The sequence below is a fragment of the Hypanus sabinus genome, chromosome 29 (assembly GCF_030144855.1).
Source record: "Hypanus sabinus isolate sHypSab1 chromosome 29, sHypSab1.hap1, whole genome shotgun sequence".
In the NCBI taxonomy this organism is placed as follows: domain Eukaryota; kingdom Metazoa; phylum Chordata; class Chondrichthyes; order Myliobatiformes; family Dasyatidae; genus Hypanus; species Hypanus sabinus.
The window spans coordinates 39,738,089-39,753,362 of NC_082734.1; the positions used below are offsets into that span (position 1 = coordinate 39,738,089).

Sequence of the window (15,274 nt, forward strand, 5' to 3'; positions counted from 1 at the left end):
TGAAGCTGCTGCCTGCGTCCGAGAGGTGTTGGAGTGCAGTCTAACAGTGAGTGATTGTCTTCATCGTTTCATATGATACAAGACCCTGTTGGACGTTGTGAATGTGGAATGGTGTAAATCCAGTTCACTGAAGGCAGGAGTGCTGCGTGGCATCAATCAAAGAGAGGACTAGATCTCAAACTGCAGTGTCACCGGTTTGCAGCAACCCAGGATAGAGGCATCAGACCCTGCTCTCTACTGGAGGTGGTGAGTTACGGCATCCATGCTGGAGTCAGTGCTGCCCCCAGTGGTCATTCAGCAGAAGACAAGCTGAATTGTGTTCAACTGCAGACTGCTGCAACATTCATGTTCTCAGGGTCTTGGACTGTATGTTTTGGCATAACTGCATTTTACAGCTATCTTATACTGTATGTGCTATATTTGCTTTATGCTGTGTGTGACTGTTAGTACTGTGCTCTGCACCATGACCCCAGAGTAACACTATTTGTTTGGCGCATTCATAGTTCAGTGACAATTAAACTGGAGTGGGGAATCTGATCGAAATTGACTGGACACTGAAAAGTCATGTAGAGGATTTTTCCATTATTCAGAGAGTCCAGCATCTTTTCCAACATGAGGGGACCAAAACTGTTCACAGTACTCAAGGTGACACCTCACCAGCACCTTATAAAGCCTCAGCAACACATCCTTTCTCTTACGTTGTAGAGCTCCTGAAATGAATGCCAACATGGCATTTGCCTTCCTTACCACTGACTCAACCTTCAGGGTGTTCTGCACAAGAACCCCCAAGTCTCTCCACATCTCTGATTCCTGAATTTTTTTCCCCATTTAGAAAATAGTCAGAACATTTATTTCTACGACCAAAGTGCATGAGCATGTACTTCGCCACTGTCTTACCCATTCTCCTAATCTGTCCAAGTCCTTCTGAATCCTACCTGGTTCTTCAACACAAAGGGATAATAAATCAGCCAAGTTGGAATGGTGGAGTAGACTTGGCTGTATATTGCTCCTATGTCTTATGATGTGGAAGGGGTGGGACATGAGAAAGAAACTGACGAGAGGCAAAACACTGGAAAACAAAACAGTTGATATTTCAGGCCAAGCCCCTTCTTCAGTATTGAAAAGGAAGAGGGTAGAAGTCAGAATAAGTTGAAGGGCAAAGAGTACAATCTGGCCTCTGGAGGGACCATCTGAGGGGGCAGGTGGGAAGGCTGGGGGCAAATATTGTGAGAAGCTCAGCTGCAATATGTATTAAAGATAAAGGGCTGAAGAAGAAGGGACTTAATAGGAAAGGAGAGTAAGCCAAAGAAGAAAGGGAAGGAGAACCAGAGGGTGGTGATGGGCAGGTGAGGAAAAGAGAAGTTGTAAGAGGAGAGCGGGAATGGGAAAAGAAAGAAGGGGGAGGAGAAGCCACCTTGTACTTCTTCCCATTTTCTTTCCAGACCCGAAGAAGAGTCACAGTCCAAATGTCAACTGTTTATTCCTCTCCATAGATGCTGACAGTGTGTGTTTGCATTGCTCTGGATTTCCAGCATCTGCTGAATCCCTTGTGTTTTAAAACAGAAACAAGTAAGGCCAGGTTTAGAATGCTCATTTTATTAGAAAAGACGTATCGAAGTTCATACATGGCTCATCACCAGCAGCAATAGCTTGTCCTCACAACTTTATTATTCTTTGTAATAAAAATGGAACACATACAATGAACTAGCAGGGTAGCAACTAGATCAGAAACTTAAAGGAAGAAATTGTAACTAACACTAAGTAGATGACCTTAGGCTACAGTCAATCCTGTCACCACGGCTGGTGCACCAGGGTGGGTGGGGAGGGAGCATTTTTAACCAGGACATTTAACAGAATGCAGGGAATGTTTGGAAAGGAACTCTTTTCAGGGACAACATTGTTGAACTTTACCATCCCTCCAAAATCTAAGGAAATGGCTCCCAGAATTTTCAGCGATTGAGGTCCAATTCCTGCCATAGCCTGTGAGAAGTTTGCCTGTCCGCCATGTGATTTGATTTCCTCCCACATTCCAAAAGTTTACAGATTAGGATTAGCGACTTGTGGGCAAGCCACGTTGGCATCAGAAGCCTCCAGCACAATCCTTGTTGACTTGATTTGACGCAAGCAACACACTTCACTATGTCTTGATGTATATGTGACAAATAAAGCTAATCTTAATCTCTCAGAAATGGAATGGAAAACGATTAACCGAAGTTAAGATGATGACATCATCTCTCCATTGTAAATAGGTCCTGCCCACCTGGTTGTTACAAGAGGATAAAGAAATTATAAAGGAGGTTAGGAGTCATGTATCACCTTCCTGTCCTACTGCGAAGGAGATTAATCTGAGGAAAGGTCATCTGCTGCTTCCTTCTCCCCAGATGCTGCCTGACCTGTAAGCCTGTTCTAATTTCATCTGCAGTTTCCGAAAATAATGAGCGCAAAGCTACTTCTGACACTACCCGTTTCTGAACCTCTCTTTAATCCCACCTCTCCATTTTTATACACGTGACTTTAATGGAGGAATAATTTGTTATTTTCTGACACAATTTAACATAGCACAATAAATGGTACAGGGTGTTGTGCCAGCCTTTTAGCCTATTCTAAATTTGTTGTGGGGGAAGAATGGAGAGGGTTATTAACTAGTAAAACAGTGATGTGGATTGTGTTAATGCAGTAACAGGAAACCACAGACAAAAATAGAGACATGGAATGCAGCAGCAACACCACCCACGTTTCAGGAACTTCACTAATTATGTTAGAGTACCCATTGTGGTAACAGAAAATTGGATTGGCCGTTAGATCGTTATTCTGTAATCAGGACCCAGTCTGTTAGTTAATTCAGTCCTCCTGTTGCCACCATTCTGTTATCAAATGTACTTTCACTGGTAATCTCCTCAACTGAGAGTGTAAAACCCATACCAAATTCATGCCCCCCGAGACCAGGTTCAGCCTGTCTCCTGGTGCACACCATTTTTAAAAACAAATTGCCTATGTTTTGAACACAAGTGTAAAGTGATTTCTCAGTTTGATCCAACAAAGATCAAGCTCACCCCTTTCTCCCCTAAAGCCCTTTATTTTCCTTTCATCCATTTGCCATTAGCTTGGAATTAAAAACTGTACATGTGAAAGCACTTTTTGGGGGAAGAAGAGGGGGTTGGGGGTGGGGAGGGGGGAAGGGGGAAGAAGAGGGTGAGAGGGGGGAGTGAGGTGATGGAGGCAGAGGGTTTCTTACCCCCCAACACACACACGCACAACATTTTAGGGAAGAATACTGAAAAATGGGAATCACATTAAACCTTTTCTAAATTAAATCCCTTAAAACAAGAATGAGGAGTGACTTCATGGAAGTGCTTCAAATTCTGAGGGGCACAGAAAAGGTGGACAGTAACAGTATTTTCTCCTGGATAGGGGAGTCCGAAACTAGGGGACACAGATTTACGGTGAGAGGGAAAAGATTTAAAAGAGACCCACGAGGCACCATTTTTGGTGAGGTAGATACAATTTTATCATTTAAGAGGCATTTGGAGGGGTGCAGCTTGGGTCGGACACAGGAAATCGTGACTATCTGCATGGGCCCATCGGTTGGCATGGGTTCACTGAGCCAAAGGGCCTGTACCTGCAGTAACACACACAAAATGCTGGGTGAACTCACCAGGCCTACGAAGAGGAATAAAGGGCCAACATCTTGTGCTGAGACTCTTCACTAGGACTGGCAAGGAAGAGGAAGACACCAAAACAAGAAGATGGGGAGAGTACAAGCTAGGAGGTCATAGGTGGAACCAGGTGAGGGATGGATGGGGGAAATGGAGATGAAGTGGGAAGCTGGGAGGTGATTGGTGGAAAAGGTTAATGGCTGAAGGAGAAATTGGAGAGTAGACTAGGGTAGAAAGGGAAGGAGGAGGGACACCAGTAGGAGGTAATGGGCAGCTGAGGAGAAGAGAAGGGTTTAGAGGGAAGCCAGAACAGAGAATGGAAAATGAGGAGGGTGAGGGAGTGAATTTTTTGGAAGTTAGAGCAATTGATGCTCATACTGTTAGATTTTTCGTGCTGTGACCAACATATTGGTACTGATATGGCAGGAATCTGTGTCCAACAATGCTACAAGCAAGGGCCCTACCTAACCCGAGATTCAGCAGAAACTGCAGAACCTTTTGCAAGAGGCCTCTGCCATGGGGGCCAGATTGTCAGATTCACTCCCACACTCCAGTCTCTCCCTCAGCTCACTTGCAGAGTTTCCAGGGTTGTCTGGGGTTTTTTTTGTGAAGTATTAAACAACTTTTTGACCCAGAAACTAACTGTTACAAAGTAGCACAATATGATGCTGATGGTGGATCTGGAGACAGCATTGCCTCTTGTGGGAGACTATAAACTGAAGAGTAAATATTTGAGAGGTCTCTCATCAAAGGCAATTTCTTTTTTGAAAGGATTGAACGCTCTTCCTTAGTGGGCAGTGGAAACAAACGTCTCTAGATAACTTTAAGGCAGAAGTAGATAGATTTTCCACAAGCAAAGTTAAGTTACGGGGGGGAGGGGGGTCAAATGGAACATGGAACCAAGGTTACAGACAGACAGAACTGACTCAAGGGGCTGGGTGTCTTATTTTTGCTCCTAATTAGCACACTGGCTCTGAAAGTTATTAGCATAGAAAAGTACAGCACTTAAATAGGCCCTTCGGCCCATCTAGTCTCGCTGAACCATTTAAACTGCCTGCTCCTATCGACCTGCCCTCCATATCCCTACCATCCAAACTCCTCTTAAATGCTGAAATCGATCTCACTTGAGCACTTGTGCTGGCAGCTCATTTCACACTCTCACGACCCTCTGAGTGAAGAAATTTCCCCTCATGTCACCTTACACCTCTCACTTTTCACCCTTAACCCATGACCTCTGGTTGTAGTCAAACCCAACCTCAGTGAAAAAAGCTTGCTTGCATTTACCCTACCTATATCCCTCATAATTTTGCATACCTCTTTCAAATCTCCTCTCAATCTAGGGAATAAAGTCCTAACCTGTTCAATCTTTCCTTCTAACTTGGGTCCTCCAGACCTGGCAACATCCTTGTAAATTTTCCATGTACCCTGTCAATGTTGTAATCATCTTTTCTGTTGGTAGGTGACACACAATATTCCAAATTAGGCCCCACTTATCCCCCAATCCCCATCTTCCACAAATTGGCCAAGACCTTTGCTGGAGTCATTTTAGGGGTCCTCAATTTGGACAGTTGTTGGGGATAGCTTTTCAGTATTAAAATGTACAGAAGCCTCCTTTTTGAACTGATAAAACCCTCCTATGTCCTCCCAGATATCTTCATTCGGTTTAATTGCTTCTGGTTTTATAGGGAGTGGTGAAAGAGGGCCCAGCAGGAAGAGGAAAATAAGTTAAATAATGTTCTTGGTTCACATATTTTATAGGATGTTTTTCAACATTAAGCTGCTATATAATATGTTTCAACTGGGTGTGAATTCTGTTTAATTAACAGAACTGGCAACAAATGCGCAAGCAAAAATAAAAGATTTTTTTTGGATCAACCTAGAATTTTATAAAACAAAATGAAATGAAACGTTCTAAGAAACGTAATTAAACAACCCCAAATATGTTACAAAAGGCATCATTCATCCGCATAAGGCTTGATGGTGCTTCCTCTGGTAGAATTCCTTGGCTTGGTTATTGGCTATGTGGCATCCATACAACTGCAATAGTGAGAGAAATCAGACAGGAGTTATAGTGACAGTGTTGAGCACCAGCAACCCTGTGTAACCAAAACTCTCCCCTGCAAGACTTACAACTCACTGTCTGAAAATTTGATGCACAGAATAAAAGTACTCCCTTGTGGAATTTACATGGAAAAAGTCAACTAATAAATATCAAATAAACACTCATTTCTTGACCCTAGCCATGTTATGGAAAATCTAGGCATTTTATAGGAATGTAAACTCCCATCCTCATAACGAAGGGGTCACCTGATCCAAAAAAGGACAAGAAAATAGGCCCCTCCGGCCTCCTGTATTCAGTACGAACATGGCTGATAGGCCAAGGCTCATCTCTTCCTCTATGCCATAGCATTTAATTTCCTGATCTCTCACAAATGGATCCCCTTCCACATTACATGCACTCAATGGCCACTTTATTAGGTACATCTACACACCTGCTTTTAATGCAAATACCTAATCAGCCAATCATGTGGCAGTAACTCAATGTATAAGAGCATGCTGACACGGTCAAGAAGTTCAATTGTAGTTCAGACCAAACATCAGAATGGGGAAGAAATGTGATCTAAGTGACTTTGACCATGGATTGATTGTTGGTGCCAGATGGGGTGGTTTGAGTATCTCAGAAACTGTTGATCTGGAATTTTTACACACAACAGTCACTGGGGTTTTTAGCAAATAGTGCGAAAAGCAAAAAAAAACCATCCAGTGAGTGTCAATGAGAGAAGCGGGAGGGGAAAGGTCAGACTGACAGGAGGGTGACAGTAACTCATTACAACAGTGGTGTGCAGGAGAGCATCTTTGATTCCTCTGGCCCTAACAAAAATCACCGAGTGGAGAGAGCTTTGAACTTGTGCCAGCAGTCAAAGGTGCATGTTATACCCTCAGTACTGGCCTGCAGCAGATCTTCCCTCAACCTCCCCACAATACTGGCTGGGGCACCTCCTTAGACCAGGGTCTTTTAAGTTCAGTGGAGGCCTGCCCTGGGGCTGTAGGCCTGCCTGTGTGTGTGTGTGTGACTGAGTGGGTGGAGGAGGGGCTCGATTTCCTGTTGCTGATTGTGTTATTCTATGGAACATTGTGGGCATGCTAAGTTGGCATTCGCAGGCTGTCCCCAGCGCATCCATGGGTGTGGTGGTCATTAATGCAAATGGCACATTCTCACTGTATGGTTATGTTTCGCATTAGGGAAAGGAAGAGGATGGCAGCAGTGATCGGGGACTCTATAGTCAGGGGGTCAGACAGGTGATTCTGTGGACACAGGAAAGAAACACGGATGGTAGTTTGCCTCCCAGGTGCCAGGGTCTGGGACATTTCTGATCGCGACTACGATATCCTGAAGTAGGAAGGAGAACAGCCAGAGATTATAGTACATATTTATACCAACGACATAGGCAGGGAAAGGGAGGAGGTCCTGAAAGCAGACTACAGGGAATTAGCAAGGAAGTTGAGAAGCAGAACCACAAAGGTAGTAATCTCGGGATTACTGCCTGTGCCACGTGACGGTGAGTATAGGAATAGAGTGAGGTGGAGGATTAATGCGTGGCTGAGGGACTGGAGCAGGGGGCAGAGATTCAGATTTCTGGTTCACTGGGACCTCCTTTGGGGCAGGTGTGACCTGTACAAAAAGGACGGATTGTACTTGAATCCGAGGGGGAGCAATATTCTGGCGGGGAGGTATGATAAGGCTATTGGGGGGAGTTTAAACTAGAATTGCTGGGGAGTGGGAACCGAACTGAAGAGATGGAGGAACAGGCTGTTGGCTCACAAATAGAGAAAGCTTGGAGATGGTGCGAGAGGAAGGATAGGCAGGTGATAGAGAAGGGATGTGCTCAGACTGATGATTTGAGATGTGTCTAATTTAATGCAAGAAGTATTATGAACAAAGTGAATGAGCTTGGATCAGAACTTGGAGCTATGATGTTGTGGCCATTACAGATACTTGGATGGCTCAAGGGCAGGAATGACTACTCCGAGTGCCAGACTTTAGATGTTTCAGAAAGGATAGGGAGGGAGGCAAAAGAGGTGGGGTGTGGCACTGTTGATCAGAGATAGTAGCAGTAAAGGAGGAAGACATGGAGGAATTGTCTACTGAGTTTCTGTGAGTGGAAGTTAGGAACAGGAAGGGGTCAATAACTTTACTGGGTGTTTTTTTTATAGACCACCCAATAGTAACAGGGACATCGAGGATCAGATAGGGAGACAGATTCAGGGTTATTATAACCCTGTAATAATAACAGGGTTGTTGTGGTGGGAGATTTTAATTTCCCAAATATTGATTGGCATGTCCCTAGAGCAAAGGGTTTAGCTGGGGTGGAGTTTGTTAGGTGTGTTCAAAAAGGTTTCCTGACAGAATACATAGATAAACCTACAAGAGGAGAATCTGTACTTGATCTGGAGTTGGGAAATGAACCTGGTCAGGTGTCAGATCTCTCAGTGGGGGAGCATTTTGGAGATAGTGATCACAATTCTATCTCCTTTACCATAACATTGGAGAGGGATAGGAACAGACAAGTTAGGAAAGCGGTTAATTGGAAGGGGGAATTTAAGGGGAAATATGAGGCAATCAGGCAGGAAATTGGAAGCTTAAATTGGAAACGTTCTCAGGGAAATGTACAGCAGGAACGTGGCAAATGTTCAGGGGATATTTGTGTGGAGTTCTGAATAGGCACATTCCAGTGAGACAGGGAAAGGGTGGTTGTGTACAGGAACCATGGTGTACAAAAGCTGTTGTAAATCTAGTCAATAAGAAGAGCTAATGAAAGGTTCAAAAAACTAGGGAATGATAGAGATCTAGAAGAATATAAGGCTAGCAGGAAGGAGTTTAAGAATGAAATTAGGAGAGCCAGAAGGGGCCATAAGAAGACCTTGGCAGAAAGGATTAAAGAAAACCTCCAGGCATTCTACAAGTACATGAAGAGCAAGAGGATAAAACATGAGAGAATAGGACCAATCAAGTGTAACAGTGGACAAATATGTATATAACTGGAGGAGACAGCAGAGGTACTTAATGAATACTGTGCTTCAGTATTCACTACGGAAAAGGATCTTTGCGATTGCAGGGATGACTTACAGTGGACTGAAAAGCTTGGACATGTAGTTATTAAGAAAGAGGATGTGCTGGAGCTTTTGGAAAGCATCAAGTTTGATAAGTCACCGGGACTGGACGAGATGTACCACAGGCTACTGTGGGAGGTGAGGGAAGAGATTGCTGAGCCTCTGACAATGATCTTTACATCATCAATGGAGATGGGAGAAGTTCCAGAGGATTGGAGGCTTGTGGATGTTTTTCTATTATTCAAGAAAGGGAGTAGAGATAGCCCAGGAAATTATAGACCAGTGAGTTTTACTTCAGTGGTTGGTAGGATGATGGAGAAGATCCTGAGAGACAGGATTTATGAACACTTGGAGAGACGTAAAATGATTAGAAATGGTCAGCATGGCTTTATCAAGCGCTGGTCACGCCTTACGAGCCACATCAAATTTTTTGAGGATGTGACTAAACACCAATGAAGGTAGAGCAGTAGGTGTAGTGTATATGGATTTTAGCAAGGCATTTGACAAGGTACCCCATGTGAGGCTTTTTGAGAAAGTAAGGAGGCATGGGATCCAAGGGGACATTGCTTTGTGGATCCAGAACTGGCTTGCCCACAGAAGGCAAACCAGTGGAGTGCCTCAGGAATTTGTTCTGGGACCCCTTCTCTTCGTGATTTTTATAAATGACCTGGATGAGGAAGTGGAGGTATGGATTAGTAAATTTGCTGATGACACAAAGGTTGGAGGTGTTGAGGATAGTGTGGAGGGCTGTCAGAGGTTACAGCAGGACATTGACAGGATGCAAAACTGGGCTGAGAAGTGGCAGATGGAGTTCAACCCAGATAAGTGTGAGGTGGCTCATTTTGGTAGGTCAAATATGATGGCAGAATATAGTATTAATGGCAAGACTCTTGGCAGTGTGGAGGATCAGTGGGATCTTGGGGTCCGAGTCCATAGGACACTCAAAACTGCTGCGCAGGTCGACTCTGTGGTCAAGAAGGCGTATGGTGTATTGGCCTTCATCAGTCGTAGGATTGAGTTTAGGAGCCGAGAGGTAATATTGCAGCTATATAGGACCCTGGTCAGACACCACTTGGAGTACTGTGCTCAGTTCTGGTCACCTCACTACAAGGACGGATGTGGAAACCATAGAAAGGGTGAGATTTCCAAGGATTTAAAAGCGTGCCTTTTGAAAATAGGCTGAGTGGACTCGGCCTTTTCTCCTTGGAGCGATGGAGGATGAGAGGTGACCTGATAGAGATGTACAAGATGATGAAAGGCATTGATCATGTGGATGTGGCTTTTTCCCAGGGCTGAAATGGCTAACACGAGAGGGCACAGTTTTAAAGTAGGCACAGAGGAGATGTCAGAGGTAAGTTTTTTTATGCAGAGAGTGGTGAGTGCGTGGAATGGGCTGCTGGTGATGGTGGTGGAGGCGGATACAATAGGGTCTTTTAAGAGACTTCTGTACAGATATATGGAGCTTAGAAAAATAGAGGGCTATGGGTAACCTGAGGTAATTTCTCAGGTAAGGACATGTTCAGCACAGCTTTGTGGGCCAAAGGGCCTGTACTGTGCTGTAGATTTTTTATGTTTCTATGTGATAAAGATAAGGCAATGACATAGAATTAGGTCATCCAGCCAATTGAATTTTTCTGTTCTACCATCCACCATGGCTAGTTTGTTATCCTTGTCAATCCATTCTCCTGCCTTCTCCCTATAACCTTTGAAACCCTGACTAATCAATAACCTTATCAAACTGTACTTTAAATATACCCAATGATTTGACCTCCACAGCCATCTGTGGCAATAAATTCCACAAATTCAACCATCCTCTGGCTAAAGAAGTTCCTCCTTATCTCTGTTCTAAAGAGACAGTGGATCCTATACCCATGAAACTAGACATCCCCAGATCTGGAGCCAATTCAGGTGTACACATCTAACACAACAGCGTAGTGTCTCGTTCACAAAGCAAAACCAGGCACCTTTACAGTAGCAGGCACTTCTTCTTGGACCTTTCCTCAGGGGCAGGGCAGAGAACAGCCCGAATGGCCTCATCAAACACAGTCTTCAGTCCTCGCTGGGTGAGGGCGGAGCACTCCAAATACCTCATGGAACCTGTGTCAAAGAAAGAGGAAAATATAGGAATTGCTTCGATAATAAAATGCTTGTTGCAATGTTTGGGCCAATGTTTCCCCAGCAATGCAAATGATTGGCCTCTTGTTGGTTTTCCTAGACTGGCTGAGAATCAGGATCACAAAACAAGCCCATTCCATCTCAGCTAAAGCTCACTGAACACATCCACGAGAGGCGGTGTCACAGGAAAGCAGCATCCATCATCCAGGACTCCTTCCTTCAGGCCATGTGCTCTTATCACTGCGGCCATTGGGAAGGAAGTGCAGGAACCTTCAGTCCCACACCAGCAAGTGGCTAACTTTACTCACCCCAACACTAAATTGATTCACTTTCAAGGACTCTGCAACTCAGGTTCTCAGTATTTAAACAACACACACAAAATACCGGTGGAACAGTATAGATGCATTTTGTGTGTATTGTTTGAACTTCCAGCATCTGCAGATTTCCGTGTTCGTCCTCAATATTTTATTTATTTTATTAGTTTGTATTATTCTCTTTTTAGCATTTGCTTTTGCACGTTGGTTGTTAGACTTTGTTGTGTGCAGTTCTTTATTGATTCCGTTGTGTTTCCTTGTATTTAATGTGAATGCCCACAAGAAGATTAATCTCAGGGTAGCACAGTAGATTCTGGTTAATTGGGACACATCAGGCCCAGTACATTTTCGCCCAATTAGCTGACGTTTCATGGAAATAGTTAAAAAGGCATAAAAAAGGCATTCAATTCAGTAACACATTATGTATTTAAGTGAAATACAGAACAAATTAGAACACTAACATCACTTGCACAGTAAAACTATCTATTAAAAAGTTTCAAAGATTCAGTTTATTATCAAAGTATGCAGAATACAACTCTGATTTGTCTTCTCCAGATAGCCATAAATTACAGAAAAACCATAGTAGTTGAAAGAAAAGCCATGAATCTCCCCATGAAAAGAAAAAGAAACAAAATAACCCAAACCCACAAAACCCCTCCCTCACACAAAAACCAACAGATCACCCAAACCCACCCAACCCCTCCCTCACACAAAAACCAACAGATCACCCAAACCCACCCAAACCCTCCCTCACACAAAAAACTAACAGATCACCCAAACCCACCCAACCCCTCCCTCAAACAAAAACCAACAGATCACCCAAACCCACCCAACCCCTCCCTCACACAAAAACCAACGGATCACCCAAACCGACCCAACCCCTCCCTCACACAAAAAACCAACAGATCACCCAAACCGACCCAACCCCTCCCTCACACAAAAAACCAACAGATCACCCAAACCCACCCAACCCCTCCCTCACACAAAAACCAACAGATCACCCAAACCCACCCAACCCCTCCCTCAAACAAAAACCAACAGATCACCCAAACCCACCCAACCCCTCCCTCACACAAAAACCAACGGACCACCCAAACCCACCCAACCCCTCCCTCACACAAAAACTAACAGATCACCCAAACCCACCCAACCCCTCCCTCACACAAAAACCAACAGATCACCCAAACCCACCCAACCCCTCCCTCACACAAAAACCAACAGATCACCCAAACCCACCCAACCCCTCCCTCACACAAAAACCAACAGATCACCCAAACCCACCCAACCCCTCCCTCACACAAAAACTAACAGATCACCCAACCCCTCCCTCACACAAAAACTAACAGATCACCCAAACCCACCCAACCCCTCCCTCACACAAAAACCAACAGATCACCCAAATCCACCCAAACCCTCCCTCACACAAAAACCAACAGATCACCCAAATCCACCCAAACCCTCACTCACACAAAAACTAACAGATCACCCAAACCCACCCAACCCCTCCCTCACACAAAAACCAACAGATCACCCAAATCCACCCAAACCCTCCCTCACACAAAAACCAACAGATCACCCAAACCCACCCAACCCCTCCATCACACAAAAACCAACAGATCACCCAAACCCACCCAACCCCTCCCTCACACAAAAACCAACAGATCACCCAAACCCACCCAACCCCTCCCTCACACAAAAACCAACAGATCACCCAAACCCACCCAACCCCTCCCTCACACAAAAACTAACAGATCACCCAACCCCTCCCTCACACAAAAACTAACAGATCACCCAAACCCACCCAACCCCTCCCTCACACAAAAACCAACAGATCACCCAAATCCACCCAAACCCTCCCTCACACAAAAACCAACAGATCACCCAAATCCACCCAAACCCTCACTCACACAAAAACTAACAGATCACCCAAACCCACCCAACCCCTCCCTCACACAAAAACCAACAGATCACCCAAATCCACCCAAACCCTCCCTCACACAAAAACCAACAGATCACCCAAACCCACCCAACCCCTCCATCACACAAAAACCAACAGATCACCCAAACCCACCCAACCCCTCCCTCACACAAAAACCAACAGATCACCCAAACCCACCCAACCCCTCCCTCACACAAAAACTAACAGATCACCCAAACCCACCCAACCACTCCCTCACACAAAAACCAACGGACCACCCAAACCCACCCAACCCCTCCCTCACACAAAAACAAACAGATCACCCAAACCCACCCAACCCCTCCCTCACACAAAAACCAACAGATCACCCAAACCCACCCAACCCCTCCCTCACACAAAAACCAACAGATCACCCAAATCCACCCAACCCCTCCCTCACACAAAAACCAACAGATCACCCAAACCCACCCAACCCCTCCCTCACACAAAAACCAACAGATCACCCAAACCCACCCAACCCCTCCCTCACACAAAAACCAACAGATCACCCAAACCCACCCAACCCCTCCCTCACACAAAAACTAACAGATCACCCAACCCCTCCCTCACACAAAAACTAACAGATCACCCAAACCCACCCAACCCCTCCCTCACACAAAAACCAACAGATCACCCAAACCCACCCAACCCCTCCCTCACACAAAAACCAACAGATCACCCAAACCCACCCAACCACTCCCTCACACAAAAACCAACGGACCACCCAAACCCACCCAACCCCTCCCTCACACAAAAACTAACAGATCACCCAAACCCACCCAACCCCTCCCTCAAACAAAAACCAACAGATCACCCAAACCCACCCAACCCCTCCCTCACACAAAAACCAACAGATCACCCAAATCCACCCAACCCCTCCCTCACACAAAAACCAACGGACCACCCAAACCCACCCAACCCCTCCCTCACACAAAAACCAACAGATCACCCAAACCCACCCAACCCCTCCCTCACACAAAAACCAACAGATCACCCAAATCCACCCAAACCCTCCCTCACACAAAAACCAACAGATCACCCAAATCCACCCAAACCCTCACTCACACAAAAACCAACAGATCACCCAAATCCACCCAACCCCTCCCTCACACAAAAACCAACGGACCACCCAAACCCACCCAACCCCTCCCTCACACAAAAACCAACAGATCACCCAAACCCACCCAACCCCTCCCTCACACAAAAACCAACAGATCACCCAAATCCACCCAAACCCTCCCTCACACAAAAACCAACAGATCACCCAAATCCACCCAAACCCTCACTCACACAAAAACCAACAGATCACCCAACCCCTCCCTCACACAAAAACTAACAGATCACCCAAACCCACCCAACCCCTCCCTCACACAAAAACTAACAGATCACCCAACCCCTCCCTCACACAAAAACTAACAGATCACCCAAACCCACCCAACCCCTCCCTCACACAAAAACCAACAGATCACCCAAATCCACCCAAACCCTCCCTCACACAAAAACCAACAGATCACCCAAATCCACCCAAACCCTCACTCACACAAAAACTAACAGATCACCCAAACCCACCCAACCCCTCCCTCACACAAAAACCAACAGATCACCCAAATCCACCCAAACCCTCCCTCACACAAAAAACTAACAGATCACCCAAACCCACCCAACCCCTCCCTCACACAAAAACCAACAGATCACCCAAACCCACCCAACCCCTCCCTCACACAAAAACCAACAGATCACCCAAACCCACCCAACCCCTCCCTCACACAAAAACCAACAGATCACCCAAACCCACCCAACCCCTCCCTCACACAAAAACTAACAGATCACCCAAACCCACCCAACCACTCCCTCACACAAAAACCAACGGACCACCCAAACCCACCCAACCCCTCCCTCACACAAAAACCAACAGATCACCCAAACCCACCCAACCGCTCCCTCACACAAAAACCAACAGATCACCCAAACCCACCCAACCCCTCCCTCACACAAAAACCAACAGATCACCCAAACCCACCCAACCCCTCCCTCACACAAAAACCAACAGATCACCCAAATCCACCCAACCCCTCCCTCACACAAAAACCAACAGATCACCCAAACCCACCCAACCCCTC

At 45.5% G+C, this 15,274-nt stretch overlaps 1 protein-coding gene across 1 annotated transcript in view; it reads right to left on the reverse strand.

Moving 5' to 3' along the window:
- Positions 1-1,580: 1,580 nt before the first annotated feature.
- The window catches only part of LOC132383253 (ras-related C3 botulinum toxin substrate 1-like), a 115,202-nt gene continuing 101,508 nt past the window's right edge, over positions 1,581-15,274 (reverse strand). Inside the window, exons 6-7 of the mRNA XM_059954197.1 lie at positions 10,733-10,865; positions 1,581-5,693 (exon numbers count right to left, since the gene is read on the reverse strand). Coding sequence (XP_059810180.1) covers positions 10,735-10,865 — 131 coding nt within the window. The 3' untranslated portion in view covers positions 1,581-5,693; positions 10,733-10,734. The remainder of the gene's footprint in view (positions 5,694-10,732; positions 10,866-15,274) is intronic.